Below are 22346 nucleotides of genomic sequence, written 5' to 3' on the forward strand. Positions count from 1 at the left end.
GCTAGAAAGGACTAAACAATATTGATTCCACTGTCTGTGACTTGGCTGAAGAAATACAACATGGTGGGGCACCTGGGTGGCTCAGTGGGTTAAGCGTCCGACTTCAGCTCAGGTCATGAGCTCACTGTTCGTGAGTCTCCAGCCCCGCGTCGGGCTCTGTGCTGACGGCTCAGAGCCCAGAGCCTGCTTCAGATTCTGTGTCTCCCCCTCTCTCTGCCCCTCCCCTGCTTGCGCTCTGTCTCTCTCCACCTCAAATATAAATAAGCATAAAAAAAAAAAAAAGAAATACAAAATGGTGCCATCTGACCCCATGTATCTGGACTAGTCTTGGCACACGTTCCCTCCGCAAGACACGGGTTAGAAGTCAGGTGTTTAAAACCATGGTCTGGGAAAGCTTTAAGTGTGGAAGTGGGTAACAAGCCTAACCTGTTTCTCTATACCCGTCGTCCTGGCCCCAGCAAGTAATGGCTTCCTCAGCAGTTGGAACATTTTCCTCACGTTCATTCATACTTGAACTCAAATAGGAGAGTAAAGTGGTACTGGGGGCAGGTGGAATTCTGAAACGATAGCCTTAGTTGGTTTCTACTCACTTGGCTTCCAAGGCACACATGAGACTGATAAGGTAGGAAGAAATGCCCAATGCGGACTCCTGTTGTGTAGTGAATCACCGAGTACCTAATTTCCTATTTGGAAAAGGAACAATGAATCCAGTCATATCAAGTACACCAAGGAGGGGGTGGGAAAAACCAATTCAGCTCAGAAGCTTGGCAAGAGGGAGACAGATGCACTGTCCAGAGAATTTAAAATCAGTAATAAAACTGACTAAAGGTCTGTCTGCCTTTTCTTATCACCACGCACTAACAGTTCTGTGCAAGGTCCGTAACACAGGGTAGATGCAACCATTCCCTCCGTGCTCATCCCCTTCGGAATCCCACGGATTAGAATGACTCTCCCATTTAGGATTTTCTAGCAAGCAGGAAAGTTGACTCTTTGGAAGAAGGAAAAGCTATCCAGGAAAAGAGAAAGAATGAGTATTTTTCTAACAGTTTGTGTCTGTCTATCCAAGACTTTCCCTACATATGCTATCTCGTTAATCCTCAACAACAACAACATCAGCTAAACCAGGCAGGTAACACCGCACCCATTTTACGGATAAGGCAACAGACTCCGAAAAGTTGAACAATGTATTCAAGGTCACAAGCCACTAATTGGTGGATTCAAGAGTCTAATAGTCATAATCTAATCGAATCCACCTCAAAAGCTCAGGTTTTCATTCAGCTGAGTAGCTAAGATCACAGACTGACATCTAACAGGTCCAAAACTCGGACAAGGTTCTTGAGTACCTCGGTCGTAATGTGTGATGGCAATGGTAACCACTGGTTGAACTGTTGAGAGCTTGCCTGCGGTGATGTGGGGAAGCTCTCAGAACAGTCCTGGATTACAATAAACACATCAGAGATGGCAATAAGCGGCACATGGCTTTCGTCATGCTAAACCTCACTGAAGAAATCCGAGCAATGTTTGGTCTTTTCCACGAGTTCAAGGATGCTGGCTATAGACTTTAGCTACTTCACACTTTTACCTGCAGCTCTGGTGGGTGGGGTTATCAACTCTGATGCTGAGGATACACACACACCTATCAGGGACTGCAGCAGTCAGAGGATGTACAGTCTCAGAGTCCCTTTGTCCCCATCCCCACCTCTCTGTGCCGGTTGGTTCGTGACTTCCTCTAGAACGTCCTCATTTGGTACACTCTGCCTCCTATTCTAAAGGAATAAATGGCAAGATTATATGTGTGGGGGGCGGGGGTTGGCAGAAGGGCACGGGGATACATTTGTTTCAGTTCATCCTATTCAATAATGGAGTGACTGCGAGACCGCTCATGAGAATACTGCTCTCTAAAAGATGACTTCCGAATATTTCGCCGCCTGAAATATACAAAAGTTAACACAGGATGATGCCTGAATAACAGGTCAGATTTCTTAGCTATACTGTAGTGTGTTGTGAAAAGCAATTGGAGTACCTGCTACTTGAATTCTTTGTATAAAAGTGGAAACCAAAGAATGCCAATATTTCATTAAACATATTACTGGATTTGTCTATCATTTAAAAGTAATAACAAAATTTTGGGGTTTTTTTCTTTAAACATGAAAACAATTGTAGAGAGTCTTATAGGGTACTAAAACCTAATATTTATATAAAGCAATCAGACAGTATTATTGAGAGCACACATAAGATAATGCTTTTTGTTTGTTTGTTTTTGCTTTTGGACACCTGCATTATTGTAATGCACTTTTGCCATAATGCATGGCAAGAGATCAATATAAACACTGACATTTTTAATTATAATATGAATTTATTCCACATTTCACAGGGCTAGGTCCAATCTCTTCAGTAAATATCATTATTATAACAAATAACTATAATTTCTTTGGAACATAATCTTTGTTAACATAACACTTTATTTTACAATTTTAACTTAGTACAGGTAAACCCTTCTCGAGCGTGATGATGGTTGCCTTCTAAAGGTAGCAGGGTTTTTCAAGTATCCTTGTTGAGGTTTTACATATTTGGAAATATGTAACAGTCAACTTGTATGCAGAATGAAGCAAACAATAGGAGTCATTGTAAAATCTATCCCATGGCCTGAAGGAAACTCTGTGGTGGGAAGCTATGTGTTAATGAAGGGAGTTCAACATTTGCTGCTTGGTTGTGTGTTCTGTTTCTGCCTTTCCCCCATTCCCATCATGCACTGTAATAATGAGCATACAATCGAATCAGCTATGTAAAGTACAAAGACAATGCAGAACATTCTCTCGGACCAGGTCTGATAAGAGTAACTGGAATAGTCACAGGGTCTTAACAACAACAAAATTTGTTCAACATTTGAAAAAGAGATGCCGGAAAAGGACCCCTTCCTTGTGTTAAGTTGGGGTGGCACACGCCATATTCTGTTCCCTCCTTGCCTAACACTGTTCCCTCCCATCCACCACAAGACTTCAGCTTCTAGATAGCAAACATTTGAAAATATATATACAACTGATCAGATGAAACCTCTTAATACATATGTTCTAGGTCTACAAGGCTTAACGACAGAATAAAGGATGTATAGTCTTGGCAAAACAAGCCACATCCATGCTATTGGTGGCATGGAAATTCTAAGGAGAAAGCATCATTAAGGCTTCTTTATTCTTCGCATTTGTTTCTTCTATTTTTCTACTTGCTCCCATGTATTGAAGGTGAAGTTAAATTGGAACATACCCTTTAAGGTTACATTATTCAGAGATGTAGGTAGGCACTGAGTGGATGGAATCAGAACTCCCACGTCCTAGTTTGAGTATTTATGTTAATATACTCGTCTCCCTTTGTCTTTCACCTTCCTTATGCTTTCTAGGCTCCGACAGGTTCTATGTACAAATGTTCTGACTATCTGGAAAATTAAATGAAAGTCCAGAACTGACAGAGACCCTGAGACAGAGCGGTGATCTTCTCAAAGCTTTAAGACAAAGCATTACTGAGACTGTGGGACCAATCAACACATCCCACTGCATCAGAGGTAGAAAATTAAGGAAAGGGTCAGTGTTAGATTGTGTGAGAAAAACATTTTTTCAAGGACATATATAGAGAGACATTTATCAAGGGAGAAACTTTGTGAGTCAGCAAAGATCACTGATTCTCACACAGTGTGTTGGCCATTAGAGGTATACCCCTGAATTGGGCACAGAATCATATATACTGATCCCTAATCCATATCTTTGAATGATTTAATTTCCTTTTTTTATAAGGGTATCTCAAAAATAACTTTGACATCCAGGCATGGCCAGAACACATGCTGGACATGTGCCAAGCTTTGGCCACCCCAACATGCTCTGTCTAGAAGAGAAAAGCTGGCCTGATGCTGGCTTGCAGACGTAGCTATGGCATCCATGAGGAAAGAGAACATGTTCTGCTCTGCAGTCAGCCCAGGCTGGCTCTCATTACGCCCCTGCAGGATCATCAAATATCGAAAGAGGATGTTAGGAGCTTGGAAAGGGTCCAGAGGACTGGCACTGAAAGGAATAAATGTTTGAGAAATCATACTGAAGGGGCAGGCTGAATGGACCTGGGGTGCTTGCCCGGCTAACAGCTTGTGAGGACACAGAAAAGACGCCGGGGTGAGGCCTGTCCTAGGTAGTGAAGAGGCATCTGTCATGGCACAGAGGGCCCACAGAACAAGAGATAATGGCTTCAGAGGCGACTGTGAGATTTCCAAAGAGATTTGGGTCTGTCAGCCTTTGAAATGTATGTCCAAAGGACAGTACAGACAGCCTTTTCCCAACCCCTCCCCAAGATCAAGGATCATCAGAGATGATCCAGGTTAGAAAAATCAACTAGCCAGCCTCAGGGAGAAGGTGAAGTTTCGTTTCAACACTTAGATCACTTTTATGGCGATGTGATGCTGTGATGTGATGTGATGTGATCACTACTCTGGGATTCTCTGATTTGACACGGGGATGTGTTACCTAACAAATGTGACGTGGGCACATTCACAAGCGATTGAGTGTGCAAGTGTGAGCACATAGGTATATGTATATGTGAGTGTGTGAGAGTCCGTGTGTATCATGGAGCGTAAGTGTATGTAAATGTCAGTGTCTACGTGCGTGTGTATGTGCGTGTGTGAGCGCGTCCGCATGTGTGTATTGTGTGAGTGTTTGGACAGTGGAGGGTGTGGTGCTCATCTCCTTCCTTCCTTGAAACACAAATACAAACGTTCTTTGGGAACATTTTTCCAAGGAAAACTGGCACTTCTGTTTAGAGACACAGCCTCGCGGCACCCTTCTTGAAAGAAAGCATGGCTGTCACGTGGCCAAGAGCATTACCGGCTGTCCTATCACCTGCTGCAACAAGACCACAGATGGTATGATTGCCAATGGAATGGGGGTCCCATTCCCAGAGGTAGGCTTGTTCTCGGCCGAATCAGGGGCATGACATGAACTCCCCTTTCTACTGTCTCCAAAGGTGGCCGCCCCCTTTCTTCTGAACACATGGCTTTCCACTTTATTATATAAGGAAAAAAGAGAAAGTTACATGTGCTCCAAGTTCAATGTGACCACTAGACAGTTTTGTTTTTATAACTAAGGAAAAGAAAAGGTTTTATTTTTTCACAGGAGGCACAGAAGTTCGGTTTAATTTCCAAAGATCTACATTCAGACAAATGCCAACATATGAGGCTTCATGGCAATAAAATTCCTGCCCCTTGTCTAGTCTACTTATTCTGGAGTGAATTCACAAAGAAAGTAATGTGTTTTCATCTCTCTGAATTTCAAAGAATATTGGACTCTACATGCTTTACAACTCACTTCTTTCCTGAGCTTTACATTTTAACTTACATCTTTTGAACTTCCAGTCAGATAAGATTATGTATTTCTACAAATCTTGCCTCTGCCATAGTTACCTGAGACCAAAAGATTGCAAAATCAAGCAATGTTACCTTGACCTTTGTTGATACACAAATGCAGATGGTAGGCAGTCACTGTTGGCCCTAGGCTCCTCTGTAGCTCAGGCAGTTAAGGACTGTCTCTAGATTCTTTGGGGGTGGACAGTCATTATTGGCCTAGGCCTGGAGGGCCACTGTGGGCACCTCTGTATTTTTCTGCTGGAGCAGTATCAGGCACTTCTATATACCCTTCTTGCAGTACTTCTGAGAAAGCTCCTACCATGACATGTAACGGCAAGTCAAAAGCTTTTACTGAAGAAATGGAAAAGGGATCAGATATGAACAATCTGAAAGAAAGCACAATGCCTTCTCTATGAACGGTAATGCCCCTTAATATGGCTGAAATGGCACAGGCATCCTAAAGCCAACTTCCTCAGCTCATAAGCACCCATTGGGATTATTTTAGGGATTGGTGATTGCTTTTGTTTGTTTGAAAGAGATCACGTGGTTTTCCATGATCTCCTAACGAGAGGTGGATGCATCTCTTATTACACATTCGGTTATTAAATAATTACTGGGAATCCTGGTATCCAAAGTGGGGGGGGGGATATTTATTTGATAATGGTAGGTGTTCCATGGCCTAGTTGGTGTATGAATATTCACTCTTACAGTCAACAAGTCAACACCGCCTTGGGTTACTGAACAAAGGGCAGTGTCATCAACACAACAAAGGGTTGTTACTTAGACATCTCAGTCAAGGGTCTGAGACCTGGGTGAGAAGAGATCCTCAACAGGTAACCATTGACTTTAGTCCTAAGTCCTAGGAATGCAAAGCAAGGATCTTCTGAGCCGTATTTACTTCTTTAGTACAAGAACAGGCAAATACTACAACCAGTCACAAGCCACAGAAGGGAGTCTCAGAGGCTAGCCTTCTAGTTCAGAGCCCTGACAGCCTATCTACCGTATGGATGTGGACCAGAATTTCTGCTGGTTGGGGCTTTCTCATGTTGCTATATTTTGAAGAATAAAGAGTATGCCATCAGGTGAATAAAGAGTTGGTAATGCGAAAGCACAAAAATCCTGTCTTGTTTTTATTTCAGAAGTTTAGCCCAGGAAACTGCTATCATTGTAACCCCCCCAGGGACCCTTACAATTAAAGGGGTTTAGGATGAAGCAACTATAAAGATAATTAGGAAAAAAGCAAAACAAAACAAAGAACACAAAACCTCCCCGTGATACTGAGGGTAATGTTTGCAAGGTACATGTCCTTGGAAAATCATTTATATTAATGCAATCTCCTGACAGCTAAATTTCTCCCCTTTCTGGATTCAATTTTAAAATTTTTAAATATCAGTAAATGTAATTTTTTGAAATAGCTCTGAATCAACTAAGAAACTAATTTTATCTCAGTGAGGTTAATTACATTATTTATTTATTAATTCCTTGTCCTATTGTTCCTTCTTTTTTTTACCCCCAAAGTGTTTGAGCTGGATACATTTAGTTATGAAAGCATTTAACATTTTAAATTAAGACACAAGGAAATCTAAATGACACTTGAGATGCCCTTGAGAGAAGCCTCTCATCTCTCGTGTTTATAGATAACTCATATATTCATAGATCAAATCCCGTGCACATTTAAGCCAGACCAAAAACTAAACAGCACCATGTCTCCCACTAGAAAAAAAAATGCAATTATTCTGCTTAGTTATGTTTTTAAAATAGCTTGACATTTTAAATAATTGATGAATATGTAATTTGCTAATCAGTAACGGACAGTTCCCGTGGAGGTACCCTCACTAGTTTTATAATTTACTATTTCAGAAGAGTTTTATGAATGCAAAGATTAAAGCTGGGAAGTGGAGAGAAATCACTCCAGGACGACATTATCCTATTTAACACCCGTAATACTTAACACTAACAACAATTAAGTTTCACAAATTAAGTCAACGTACTGAATTTCTATTGGGTGAGTTATACACAGACATTTATGTGTCGTGATTATTCCCCAGAGACAACCATGTACCCAAATGAACATCAGAGCGACATACTCTTACTGTAAAGGATTAAATGATATTTTAGTTTATGCCTTTATTTCTTATCTCTTTTCTCCAAGCGATAATAGAGATCTTATTTACCATGCATGAACACTTACATTCTCTTTCTGAGAACATTTCTGATGTTGTTGGTGTAAGAGAGGAAAATCATTTATTTAAAGATCGCCTTATTAATCTACAGTTTTTGGTAAATATCTAGATTATCTGGTCGGTCAATTTGTCTTTATAGCCTAAGAAAGAAGACTGGCTGCCATGTTCAATCCAGATGAGTTGGCATATGAATATTTATAAGGACATCGATATCCACAGTGTCTTACAATCATGCTCCAAGCTAAATAGAAATAAAAGCAAAACGGCCACAAATATTACAGTCTAATAGGATAAGAGCTGAAAGATATGTACAAATTCATTGACAACATCTGTGCAAGTGTTATAGACAAAACATTTAAAAAGAAATCTACATGAAACAAAGTAGATAAATTTATCAAATGTTGATAAATTTTCAGAGACAGTATAAAAGTACACAAAACATGGAAGAGAGGAAGAGCTTTTAAAAAAAATAATAACCACTAAGCCAATACAAATTTACTACATTAATATTACAGAATGATGGGAACCAGAGACAAAAAAACGATTTGGTAACAAACAGCAAAGGAAGTTTCACCAGTCACAGAGAAGAAAGACTTTCCCTTCCGGATGAGAACACAGACCGCCACAACTCACCCCCTCCACCCATACACACATAGAAAAATAAAAGCAAACGCAAGAGTTGTCTACGGCAACACAGGACAGACAGACGTGGAAGCGCCTGGCATGTTGCATCACACGAAGTCAATCACGATTGGCTAACGGTGATGGTACCTGGCTCTGTTGCGGGTCACTGGCTTGCCTGAGAGGCGTCACTGATGGAGGGGGCACACCTGATGTGGACGCAGACCGGCCTAATTTGCAGCTTACTTTCGCTTCTGTGAAAAGGGGGGGAAAAGGCAAAGTATTAGCTGAGCAGGGTCTGCAGCGACCAGCGGCGTTCAGGCTCCCATATTGTTTTGCAGCGCGCTCTTTCAGTGCATTGGATACTGCAGATGCTTGCTGGTCCCCGGTGGGTCGTGACAGTCTCACGACAACCAACTCGAAAACGAGCTTTATTTGCACTCAGCTCCCGGAAATAAAGAACGAGCCAAGGGAACAAGCAGAGGCCTTGTTCCCTCAGGCATTTTACCTCATTTGGAGTTAGTTTTTATAGAGCGAGTGCCAGAGCAAGAGCCCCATGCAGGAAAAAAAAGCAAGTGACATGAACATTTCCTCCAGCGCTGGTCCAGAGGTCTTGAAATGTCTTTTCTACCTGCTCCAAAATATTTCCTCTCTCCCTCCCTTCCTTTCTCTCTCTCTCTCTCTCTTTTTCCTTCTTCTAATCTTGAAATCTAGAACCTGGGGCTTGGGCTGAAAGGTAGCCCTTCTCTAATTTATCTCTATTCACTTTCAAGTTGACAACCATCTTCTAAGACGTTTGGTATTTTTCATAATGATAGTATTTTTCCAAGTTATAAAAACATTCCCCTAACTCTTCTTCGATTTCAGAAGCTCAAATGAGTTTTCCAGGACATTGATGGGATACTTTGGAGATTAGAATTTGGGAACGGAAGAGTTCCCTTCATCCAAGAGGGTACAGATCGGATCTTAATTTCAATGTTAATATAGATGAAGACGTTTGAGAAGAAAATACTTTTGTCACAGACTTTTATATTGGCTGTAACTTTTTGAGTGCCAGGTACATTCCAGCTTCTGTCTGGGCTATATTTGAATTATCTCTAATCCGAAAGACATTCCATAGAGTTACACAGTTAGCCAGAAAAGCTGCCAATTTCTACACATACTTACATACACGCGTATATATTGGAAACCTCCTTGCTGACCCCCATAATCTCTCTGCTCAAAACCAACTTAGACACCATTTTCCTAGACTGAGCTTCCTAAATTACTTTGAAGCCACCCACCTTATTCCAAGTTTTCTAATTATTCCATATTTCATATGAGAAAAACTTCAAACCCCCTTGACGAATTTTCAGAGGCCTCCTGTGATCTGCTCAGATCCACTCTGTTTCCACTGTTCTCCCCAAAGCACATGCAACTGTCTTCCCCTCTCAGTTTCTGCATTTGATCCTGCTTCTGTCCTTCACCTCAGGGTGTGCCCTTGTGTGGACTTCCGTCAGACTAAGTCTTACCCATTTCCGAAGACCAACTTCAGCAAGTCCTTCCTACTGCGAAGCATCCTGAGTCTCTCTTCTGAAACTGCCTTAGCACTTATACAGTGTTTGCAATGCCTGCTGTGGCTTTGGGCATTTATGTCGGTGTGGGCCACGCAGTAAGTGTTCAATTAATACGCATTTTTCTTTCACTGAAGACACTCAGTTTAACCTAGGAAAGGTCAAGGCAACTCCTAAGAACAAATGGAGGCAATGCAAGTAATGTAGAATATGCTTTAAGGCCTGAGTTCAAGGCCTAGCTCCCCACTTACAAAGGCAGTGATTCTCATTCAAAGGCTTTGTGATGTTCTAGGGTCCATTTCAGAGGAGGCCTGAGGTTGGAAACTCTCCCTGCCTTACTTTTTATGCAGATGATTCTAGTCTACTCAACCACTTTTGAAAGGTGTTTAAATATAACAGTATCATACAATGGCATAAACTATCACTGTAACTTAGAAGTTAATCTCATTTCCCAGGAGGCATAAATCCTTGCATACCTCAGCAAATCATCTTTTATTATATAAAATGATGGGTAAAGCATCTATCGCAATCCTGGTTGACGTGTATTTAGAACGGGGCCAATGTTTCCATGCATCCCTTCGCTGTGGTAGCACATTTAGTCACATGGAGTCAGAAAATTCACTATTTTTTCCTAGGAAAGGATGGCAAATAATATTTCTTTACTTAAGGTCCTTTTCCAGTTTACATTAAAGAGATTATCTGATGAGTGACACAATTCGAGGCCTTTTACATTATCTAGTGTACCTATGGATTAATTTCTCCTGCTAGGTTTCCACTATGATTCTGACTTAACCAGCCTCTTTCAAACATAGACAAAGATATCTCTAAGGAACAGACTGAGCTGTACCAAAATCCAGACAGACTCCCCATTTCATTATGACCTGCAAAGGCTTCGTCTTACCACCATTGGACATCGGTCCAGAGCATGTCTGAGCTCACGAAGCCCCCTTAGGTACTGCAGTATAAACCACTCAATCCACATTACACACAGCAGTTTAGGCTACTAGCCGACTACCCTGTGGGCTAGCGCTAAGGTGAGGTCACACTGGAGTCAACCATTGGATCCCAACATGGCTCATATGGGTCATGATTCTACCTGCAGCAGCAGACTAACATTGTGACCATAAAGCCATTATGTCCACATGCCTACAGAGACAAATACACACGCATACACACTGCATAACATTACTGCTTAATGGTGTCATGTTGTAGGGATATTATTACAATTGTAAAGTTTTGGTTTATCTTTATCTTACTCATTTTGGCTCTTTGCCCTTCTTTCGGTTTTACATGGCCCTTACGTGCATTTCAAGTGTATTATATTATGGAGTTATATTATGGAGTATATCATGGTCCCTCTATATTAAAGGACCATGTTGGGGGTCTTTATGATGTAGCATCCACCAAGGTTCCTTGACCAAAAGAATTGTCTGAAGAAGCCCCAAAAATCAAAAACTCCCAGAAAAGATTCTGATTAAAACCAAGCCTCACAGAGATTCTTTAGGGCTATGACATTGAAGTTAAATTGTCCATCTTACCTGCCCTTGGGAATACACTGTGCTTTGAGCCTTAAACAGGGAAGCTTAGGAGCCATGACACTAAAAACAGTATATTTTCATCCTGAATTTTGTTTATGTAAAAATTGCCAAGGTTTTTTGGGGGCTCAAGAACAATGGCCATGTTCCTCAAAAGAGATCTAAGGTAGAACTTTCCTCCCTCAAGAAAAACTCATTCCATTTCATTAAGAGATTAATGATGAACTAAAGGCACCTGTTATTCCCACATCCAAGGAAAAGCTTCTTTCTTTGTAAGCTCTATTATTAATCATCATCCTAGAAGTAACAGTTGATGTCATATATGAAATTTCAATGCAGATCAAGTGCAAAGAGAAGAAAGAATAAGAAAAAGGTAGTAGATTAAGGAAGAAAGAGAATCAGAGGGGAAAAGAAAGAATAGAAAAAGAAGCCGAGAAGGCAGGAAGGAAGGGAGGGAGTAAAGAGAGGAAGGAAGGAAGGAAGGAAGGAAGGAAGGAAGGAAGGAAGGAAGGAAAGAAGGAAGGAAGGAAAGAAGAAACAAAAGAAAAAGGAAAGAACAAAAGAAAGGAAAGAAAAGGAAAAGAAAAAAGACCAATTTTAACTTTTTGGAATAAACCATTATCAAGATATTATCATGAAATGTTTCCCAAGTAATGACTCATGATCATCTTAAAATTTTTATTATGTAAGTACCCAGCAAACTGTGTGACTTAATATTTCTTTGTTTTTATTCTTAGTGGATTCAATTTATCACTGTTTTGTTTCGTTTTGTTTTGTTTTGTTTTGTTGTAGAGATAGTCATTTCTCAATCATTTCTCATCTTCCCTTCAAGGTGAATTGTATTTCTCTTCAAAATCATGTCCTTAGTTGTGTTACCAAATAATCTCTAAGGCATTCACTGCTATTATTGTGAGTATTGGAGTTCTCTTTGCTTTCAGAAAGCAAAGACAAATGACTCTTCTCAACCTCTGTATCTACACAGCAACAGGAGAGTAGGGCATTTTCACCAAAGAAAACACTTTCATCTAGCATCAAAGAAATAAAATCAGTCAAATTCTGAGACATATCTTTCCTCTATCTTAGTTTTTTTTCCTAATACACAATATTTTTCTCTAGTAGCAGAAACATATCATGATTTCCCCAAGTCATGTTGCTGAAAGTTTCTAATCAATGGCTCAAGGCTATATGGAAGTCACGGAGAGGTCCCTTTACAATACAACAAAGTATGCTTATTACAAATTCTACTTTCATTTCTAAGGAAGGCATTTGTTGGAAATAACACATATGCTATTTGAGATAAACTGGTGTTTAAGTAATAAGTGGTAGTTGTACCAGGACTATAGTAAAACCTTCACGGTTCCCACCACTTTGTTTAAAGGCTTCTATCACTCATAACAAGTAAACACATAAGATGCCCTCAAGTCCCACGCTAAATGTCATGTGTCCTGTACATAATTTTCATGCATTTTTATAATTTTGCTTCAGGAATGATTGGACTGTGAATAATCCAATTCACTCATGACTGGCTATGATTTCTAGGCAATAATCAAGTGGACTCAGGAATTCTTGCAGTATGACACAATCGAATCTAGAAATTGTTCCCAAATGTAATATAATTGTATTATTTATTTATTTTTAAATTTTCTTGAAACCCAAGTTACTTGCCATATAGTGTAATAATGGTTTCAGGAGTAGAATTTCGTGATTCATCACTCACATATAACACCCAGTGCTCGTCCCAACAAGTACCTTCCTTAATGCCCATCACCTATTTAGCCCACCCTGCTACCCAACACCCCTCCAGCAGCCCTCAATTTGCTCTCTGTATTTAAGTGTCTCTTATGGTTTGCTTCCCTCTCTGTTTTTGTCTTATTTTTCCTTCCCTTACCCTATGTTCATCTGTTTTTTTTTTTTAATTCCACATATGTGTGAAATCACAAGATGTTGGTCTTTTTCTGACTGACTTATTTTGCTTAGCAGAATACACTCTAGCTCCATCCAGAATGGTAAGATTTCATCCTTTTTGATCACCAAGTAACTGTAATAGAATTGTTTTAATACTGAATTTAACAATTGATTCCGTGAACCTGATGCCGTACTTTGTATAATTTCATTAAACATTCATTAATGTTAACCTGGAAGTTTCTTCTGGAATTTTAGTGCTACCATTTTATTTTTAATACCCAATATTTCTGTAGATCCCTGAGAAACTCATAGGTCCCAGCATTGTCAGTATGGCGCTGAAAAGAGAAAACGGGCCTAATCATAGTTGTGATCATTTTGTGACCAGAGAAAGAAAACCAGCAGGATGCAAACATCTACCCTGGGAGAAGATATTCCTTTCTCCAGCGTTCCGTGGAGCTTTCCTCTGAATGAGACTTACATAGCTTTGGATGAGTCCCAAGTACCCCATAGTCACAGACCAAGGACCTAGTGTTATCTGCAGGGCCAGAGAGTAAAACTATAGATACTGGACGAACTGGTAATTCTTCTTGGGAATACTGGAATTCTGGTGAAGATCTAAAACCCCCAAAAAAGTGAGGTGGAGACATGACAGGTAGAGTTTATGGGCCAAGGATGGCTTCTAGAAGTACTTGTAGAAGTACAAGATCCATTGTAGAGAGGAGAATCACATGCATGTAGAGTTAGGAATGCCCACTTGTGTTCCTTCTAAATGTCTGAAGAGCTGAGATTCCCCTTACCACTTTCCACTTTCTTATGTAGACATAATATAAATCATACTACTGCCTACCACACAGGGATGCCCTACGTACTGCAATGCATGCTTGGTTTCTTACCTAGCAGGATAGCATGGTGTGGCATTAACAGTTTTTTGTTTTTGTTTTTGTTTTTTTGACAGCCTCTTTTATTGTAATATATAATTTCTTTTTCTTTTTAAGTTTATTTATTTATTTTGAAAGAGAGAGAGAGAGAGAGCGTGCACATGAGCAAGGGAGGGAGAGGGAGACAGGGTGGGGGGAGACTATCTCAAGCAGGCTCTGCTCAGCTTGGAGCCTGACACGAGGCTGGATCCCAGGACTGTGCGATTATGACCTGAGCCGATATCAAGAGTATGACTCTCAAACGACTGAGCCACCCAGGTACCCCACGTAATATATAATTTCTGAAACACCCCTTAGGGTAGTTATCACTTTAGCTGCATATAAAAGGTGCTTTTGTCTTCAAGAATACTTTATTTCACATTAAAATAAAATTATAGTATATGTGTATAAAGGAATATATTTTACCTTTTTAATAAGTAATATATGCTACTGGGGTGCCTGAGCGGTTCAGTCAGTTAAGTGTCCGACCTTAGGTCACAATTTTGCTGTTCGTGAGGTCGAGCCCTGCATTGGGCACCATGTTGACAGTGTGGAGCCTGCTTGGGATTCTCTGTCTCTCTCCCTCTCGCTCTCTGCCCCTCCCCACTTGCATGCCTTCTCTCTCTCTCTCTCTCTCTCTCTCTCTCTCTTTCTCTCAAAATAAATAAACTTTTAAAAATTATGTAATATATGCTGTTTAATTATACTTACTACCATAACATAAAGAAAATCCATTTGCCAAGATACAAATTTAAAAAGACATATCATGATTTGTATCAGGATCAAATGCATATTACCATGGGGATAGCCATTTTACCTTGTATTATGGCATCAGAAACAGAATAAACAAACAAACAAAAGTTTAATAAAACCCTTCATCACCCGTATTAGGAATGAAAACATGACAAAAATAATTTAACCTATTTTTTAAAAATTTTTAATAAAAATTTTTAATGTTTATTTTTGAGAGAGAGAGAGAGAGAGAGAGAGAGAGAGAGAGAGAGAGAAAGAACATGAGCAGAGGAGGGGCAGAGAGAGAGGGAGACACAGAATCTGAAGCAGGCTCCAGGCTCTGAGCTGGCAGCACAGAGCGCAATGTGGGGCTCGAACCCACAAACTGTGAGATCATGACCTGAGTGACTCAACCGACTGAGCCACCCAGGGGCCCCATTTTAACTTATTTTTAAAATGTGTTATATTTCACTTCTAAATGACAAAATAAAAAGAAGGAAATCCAAGTTTCAATTTTATGTATCACCCACCTTATTAATGTAAAAACTCTTTATTCCTAATAAATGAAAATCAAAACTGGATGTAATACTAATGACGTCTTTTTTTATACCATTGACATTTGTGGTTTATTTCAACATTTTTTTAATGTTTATTCATTTTTGAGAGAGACACAGAGAGAGAGTGTGTGAGCAGGGGAGGGGCAGAGAGAGAGGGAGACACAGAATCTGAAGCAGTCTCCAGGCTCTGAGCTGTCAGCACAGAGCCCGATGTGCAGCTCAAACCCACAAACTGTGAGATCATGACGGAGCCGAAGTTGGATGCTTAACCGACTGAGCCCCCAGGAGCCCTGTGGTTTATTTAAAAACAAACATCTTGAAACAAAATTTGGTCCAAAATAATTTATATGGTCCTTATGGTAGGTTTTATTTCCATGGCCATGGTCCTTATGCTTTTGCCTTGAACCATTGTCCATTATGAACGTAAGTTCAGCATTGTGTGCCTAGGAACAAGACTTATCCAAAAGCGTATGTGGTCAAGTCCACGATGGAAGGGAACTTCAATCTGATTTCCAATAATGGCCATGTCTGTTCACTCTGTAGCAGAACTTCTGGAGGTCTCTAAGATCCTATGAGGAGGTAGTGACATAAGGTCAAAGCTATTTTCAAAGAAGTATTAAGTAAGAGGTAATTTGCTTTTCCCACTGGGTTGACAAATGCACTCAAAGTCCAAAAACCATGCTGCATAAATCAGCTGTGACCTTAGCACATCAAAGCAACAGCACCAAACTGTAGTGGTAATTATGTATTTTTCATTGCCACACAGACTTGAGTAATTGACAGATATTTTGTCAAAAATGAATAAAGTAAGCCTATTGCTTTAAGGAAGACAACTGACAGAATTTGCTGACAATGATAAATTTGAGCTTTCAAGCAGGAATTCAAATTTTGAAAAACTTGTCTGCACCACTGTGAGCTAGACAGCATCCTAATACTGAAAGACTTTTCTTATGAGATCAGTGGTGATATTAATTAATGTGCTGTATTGATTTTTATAATGAAATGTGTCAACATATGGAAGATTTGCATGACTTTGTGAACCGAAACTTTCTAAAAGCATGATCTTATAAATCATGCATGGATAAAAGATCCATTTAAAGTGCAAGATAGACCAATGAGTTTAATGCAACAGAGTATGATGAGTTTATCGATAGGTAACTAACCCTTACAAAACTGCTATTCGTTGAGTTTGGGTAGGATATTGAAAAAGAATATACACAATTATATGAAAAGGCTATCAAAATATTCCTTTTCCCCCCAGTTACACATCTGTACAAAGCCAGATTCCCTTCATATATTTTAACCAAAGCAACGTGTTACAACAGATTGAGTCCAAAGCAGCTACGAGAATCCATGTTCTATTAAGTCAGATAGTAAAGAGATTTACAAACACATAAAACAATTTCAATCTCTTCACCATTTGTTATAGTTTAGGAGTGTAGTTTTTTTCATAAAAAATGTTTATGCTAACATATGATGGATTTATTTTTAATGAATAATTTTCTTAATTTTCAATTTTAATTTCTCATATGATAAATATTGCCATACTTAACCCGTATGTTAGACTTAACTTCCAGATCCAGGAGAACCCTTTGGGATTCTCAGTAAGTTTTATGAACATATGGAGTCCTGAGACTGAAGATTTTGAGAATAGTCACTTTATATAGACTCTGAGTCCCCAAAGAGTTCCCTTAAAAAGGTAACTTTTTTATATAATTAATATGTCATTGGAGTACTTAAAAAACACAGATTGAAACAAAGGAAAATACCATGTTGAAGCACAAAGGAAAACCTTTGAAAACTTTAGGGGATTGGGAAAACAACCAGTTTTGAAATGCTACCCTAGGAAAGTCTCTGTGACAATGTGCAAGAAAAGGTGTTGCCTGCCTCCGAGACCTGAGGGAAGCCATCCAAATTCTCAGGACACTTTTATCATTTATAATAAGAAGCAACCTCCAAGGTTCATTCATTGATTCTTTGACGTTCATAAATGAAATCTATTGGAATAACTGAAATGCCCTCAAAAGTGCTCTTGATGGATCCTAAGCTTCGTTTACTAAGGTCATGGCTTTTACTCCTCCTTTCTGATCTACTCTTTGTGCTTTCTTTTCGTAATGTCGTTAGGATTATGTCTAACTCAAGTTTGCGATTTGCTAAAATTCTTCTAAAGCTGTTGGTAACAGTTTTGGTAGCAAATGGTTAAACGTGATTTTTAAAAAAATGCTTTAAAATTAAATTTAAGCGAGGTAAGGGTAGTCTGTCATTCATTTTCACCGGTCCAGAATCCACCGGCTCTTATTTTTCTGGAAGAACAGTTTGTATTTCCTTTGGAGAACAACATAACCAACACATTCAGACCTTACAGCTCTGTGCAAGGAGGCGCCATGATTCCAGCCCCAGAAGTGACCACGTGACGCAGGTCCGTCCAATCAATTATTCCACCCCCTCAGACTCACTGATTGGCTCAGGGGAGGACATGTGACACAAGTCAGTCAATGAGGGCTGCCTTCCGATTTTTGCCGGGGTTCTCGAGTCAGGGCCGCTAAGCTCTCGTCACTTAGCAGCGGACCATCGTGGACCATTTGCTTGACTTCTTTACGCTTCAGTGTGTCCGCAGGTAAGATGGGAAGAAATAAATGTATCCACTTTATGAAGTTCTTGTAAGAAATAAGAGAATAATCGGAGATTTCACCCAAGCAACCCGCATAGGATGTCAAGAAATGTTGGCTATTTGTATTCTTTCAAGGCCAATCTGACCATTCGCCTCCTCTGCTTATACTATAAGGAGATCTAAACCGCCTCCTCACAATGGTACACGTGACTCAGTTTACATAACCAGTCTCATCTGCAGCCTCACCCCTGCCACGCCCCGTCAGGGTCTCCTAAAGCCCCACGTGTTCTCTTCCTCTACGATTTTAATCACGCCTTTCCACTCTGCTTGGTGCATTTGTCCCCCCCCCCCCCCACCTCCCTTCCCTCATATACTAGATCATGTGCTCTGTGAAGACAGGAGCCACGTCTGTCTCATTCCCCCATACATTTCCCCTGAGTAACATAACTGACCCTTGATCAGGACTCATGAATTATTTATCGAATGAATTATTTTAAACCATATTTTAAAGAATGAAGCCAGGGTAAAAGACGAGTTGTTTGCACATGTCTCACTAGTACGTTAAAAGCATAGTCTTCCTTTCTTTCACTTTCCCCAAGTTGCCAGCAAAAAGGCAAAAAATACATTGACCAGACTTCGACTGAATTTTAACATTTAAAAAAAAAATTGAGGGGAAAATGCAGTGCCTGTTTTGGACAGTAGGTGGGAGTGCCACTATTATTTGATACATACTCTGGTAGGCTTACAAAGCTTCCAGAAGTAGTCTCTGTAAACGCCCAGCATAAGTCAGAAGGAACCTTCTTCTTTGTCGTGTCTACTATGGCTTTTCACAGAAACGGGGCATTCTTTGCGAATACTGCTGGTGCAGCATACCCACAGGGCTTTTGCAAAGCAAGCCAACGACAGGCAACTGGGGAGTAATGTCAGGAGGAGTCCTTGGAGAGAGGGCACAGGGTGGAACCATGCTCCTGCAGGGAAAGGGAAAGAAGGAGCTGGCACTCAGGTCAACACTCAAGCCAGTGTATTGTCATTGTGGTCCTCAAACAGGATTCATCTACTGAGAGGCAAGGAGGTGGAGCCAGCTTGTGTGTTATCTGAATTGTATCTGCCTGGTTATCTATTTTTTCCCAAGGGACTCGCACAGAGAGTACCTGGAAATTCAGAATTTCTCTGACAAGAATGAAATCATTATCAAATTGTATTTTTTCCCACCAGTTTTCAGGGTATCTGTATAGTATATAATGCCATAGTCTAGGTACATGTTTAGTAGAAATCAAGTTTAAGGGACTGTGTGTATGTGTGTGTGTGTGTGTGTGTGTGTGTACTCACACATATACTTATGTATTGTATATGATAGTAGTTAGCTGACTTTGCACATTGGATCACATAAGACCCAAGCTTAAAATTATACACACACCTACGCATACCAGTTAGCATCATCAAATTTCTTGAATTCCAAATGGCTCCCATAACTTTAGCCAACCATCTTGATAGAAAAAAAAAATAGGAAAAAGAATATAAATGGTTTAGAGAAAACACAGCAAACTAGTGCAAAACAAAGTCCAGCATCCTGTGTTATTGAATGGGGCAATAATGCCCCCTTGCTATATAAAATCAACCCCATCATATATGCTCCTTGGAGGCAAAGGTCATCTGTCATTACCCCATACTGTGCTGTTCAAACAGGTGTTCTCACTGGGAGAAATTTGCTGAATGAGTAAACGATGAACCCAAAGAAAGACAAGCACACATAATGTTGCTGTTTTTTCGGGGGGGAAAAACCCACGTGTGACATGCTTGTTCAGGTGCTCAAGAATTAATTTTTAGATGGATCAAAACAATCCATTGTAAGCACCCCTCACTTAGTTATAGGGACAGAGGAACTTCAGAGCTGAGACAACAGAGAAAATGTTTCTTCTTTGGATTTACAAGGCAAGTTATTTAGGACAGCACATTTATCTTCATAATTCTGTTTCCTTTGGTTTAGGATGCTGATGCATTAGCTGACTTTGTAAATCTGATCACACAAGCCCCAGTTTAAAATCCATAAGCGACTTCCTGTCATCTTTAGGTAAGACCTAAAGACCTAAAGATCAGGAATCACTCATATAGGCAGCTGGGCCTAGCCCTTGTCAGGCCCTCAGCTTCCTCTCACCATACCCTCATGCTCTTCCCCTAATTCACCTGAGATCTCAGTTCCCATGTCTCCTGGATGCCGTGTAACACACTCAAGAAAAAGTGCGGTGTCATTTTCCTTGGTTGGTGGCTTTGGTTACAGATTAATTATATTCTTAACTTTTGTTATTAATGGCAATTTCTCCCACTGGCATATGTTCAATGCTTGATAGCTTTATATTGAAAGAAATTAGCTAAATAAATGAATGGATGAATAAATTAATGGATTTATGAGGCTGCAGGTAGAAATAGGGAAACCCAGTCTAATTAAACCACGGAAAGAGAGCTGTACTAAGGGTCAGGAACCTGAAATATGTTTCTTTCTCTTTTTTTTTAATGTTTATTTTTGAGGAAGGAGAGAAGGAGACACAGAATCCAAAGCAGGCTCTGAGCTGTCAGAAGGGAGCTCAACTCATGAACTGCGAGATCATGACCTGAGCTGAAGTCAGATGCTTAACCATCTGAGGCACCCAGGTGCCCCTGAAAGCCATCTTTTTATTTGAATCTGCTACATACCAATGGGCAATTTGCTTGATTTCTCTTGAGCATCAGTTTGGTCACCTAAATAATCAGATCACAACACCACGCCAGAGATGTACAGGTTTTTGTGAAGATCAAATGAGACAGCACTTATAAAAGTATTGGAAAAGCTAACACATTGCAAATAAATATAAGGCATTATTTTAAATGGGTCACAGAGGATCCATAAAAGTGATCAACTTAAATTCCAGAATTTGGATTAAATATGATGTGCAATAATCTTAGAGTACACTTTGTAATTATATCAAGTTCTGTTTTCTTTAAACTTGTATATTTCACTGTTCAATTAAACACAGAGGACCTCCAATGCCATCAGAAAACAAAGTTATTCTTTTTTCCCCACAAACCAGTTCTAACCCACGGTGGGGTAGTTCTTTCTCGTCCTTTGGATAAAGCCTAGGCCAACTCCCAGAACTTTCCTTTTCATCTTGATAATTAATTTTGTCCATATCACCTCACACCTGTCAGAGTGGCTAAAATTAGCAACACAAGAAACAACAGATGTTAGTGAGGATGTGGAAAAAGGGGAACCCTCTTGCATTCTTGGTGGGAATGCAAACTGGTGCAGCCACTGTGGAGAATAGTACAGAGGTTCCTCAAAAAGCCAAAAATAGTACTCTACAATCCAGCAATTGCGCTACTAGGTATTTACCCAAAGGATACAAAAAATACGGATTTGAAGCGGTACATGCAGCATTATCAACAATAGCCAAACTACGGAGAGAACCAAAATGTCCACCGACTGGTGAATTGGTAAAGATGTGGTACACACACACACACACACACACACACACACTCATACACACACAATTGAATATTACTCAGCCATCAAAAAGAATGAAATCATGCCATTTGCAATGACATGGATGGAGTGTCATCCATGGGCTAGAGTGTATTATGCTAAGTGACATAAGTCAGAGAAAGACAAATACCATATTATTTCACATGTGGAATTTAAGAAACAAAACAGATGAGTATTTAGGAGGGAGGACAAAAAAGAGAGAGGGAAAAAGCCATAAGAGACTCTTAAAGACTGAGAACAAACTGAGGGTTGATGGAGGGAGGTGGGTGGGGGATGGGCTAGATGGGCGATGGGCATTAAAGAGGGCACTTGTGATGAGCCCTGGGTGTTATAAGCAATCACTGAATTCTACTCCCGAAACCAACATTGCACTATATGTTAACTAACTAGAATTTAAATAAAAACGTGAAAAGACAAAAAAAAAATCAGTTTCTTCAAGTCAAAAAAAAAAAAGTCGTATTGGAGTAATAATTTAAGTGTCTAGTGGTTTTTTTTTTTACATTAATTACAATTTTGAACTTTGTTTCAAGGAAACATTCTCTCCTAGCCCATTTAGCCCTGTTCCTGGCACACAAGTAGACGACCTTTCTCTCTGCCTCATCTCCAGGCTGCCCCTCTGCCCCTAACTTGGTCCCCACCATATCTGCCTTCACAAGGGCCAAGAGAGGAGGGAGGGGTTGAGGAGAGGGGGTAGGAAAGGTCTTCTTCACTGACACCAGAGATGAAAGAAGAAGGGAACAACTCTCTTCTTGGGGTGCTTTCGAGTGTACCCTAAAGGCCTCCCTTGAATGGCCATCTCCCACCTGGCGATCTCCTTCTGGCTGCCCACTGAACATCC

The 22346-nt window shown here is 40.1% G+C and overlaps 1 protein-coding gene across 8 annotated transcripts in view; it reads right to left on the reverse strand.

Annotated features, from left to right (window-relative positions):
* The window catches only part of NYAP2 (neuronal tyrosine-phosphorylated phosphoinositide-3-kinase adaptor 2), a 274769-nt gene that overhangs the window by 47427 nt on the left and 204996 nt on the right, over positions 1-22346 (reverse strand). For 7 of the 8 annotated variants that reach the window (XM_040450859.1, XM_040450853.1, XM_040450854.1 and 4 more), the window contains one exon: positions 8332-8435. In XM_040450859.1, the coding sequence (XP_040306793.1) occupies positions 8332-8435 (104 nt within the window). Of the gene's footprint in view, positions 1-7604; positions 7802-8331; positions 8436-22346 lie in introns of those variants that run through there. The other variant, XM_040450858.1, reaches the window with a different exon arrangement.

Source organism: Herpailurus yagouaroundi, unplaced genomic scaffold (genome assembly GCF_014898765.1).
Source record: "Herpailurus yagouaroundi ecotype Mexico unplaced genomic scaffold, PumYag 202, whole genome shotgun sequence".
NCBI lineage: Eukaryota > Metazoa > Chordata > Mammalia > Carnivora > Felidae > Herpailurus > Herpailurus yagouaroundi.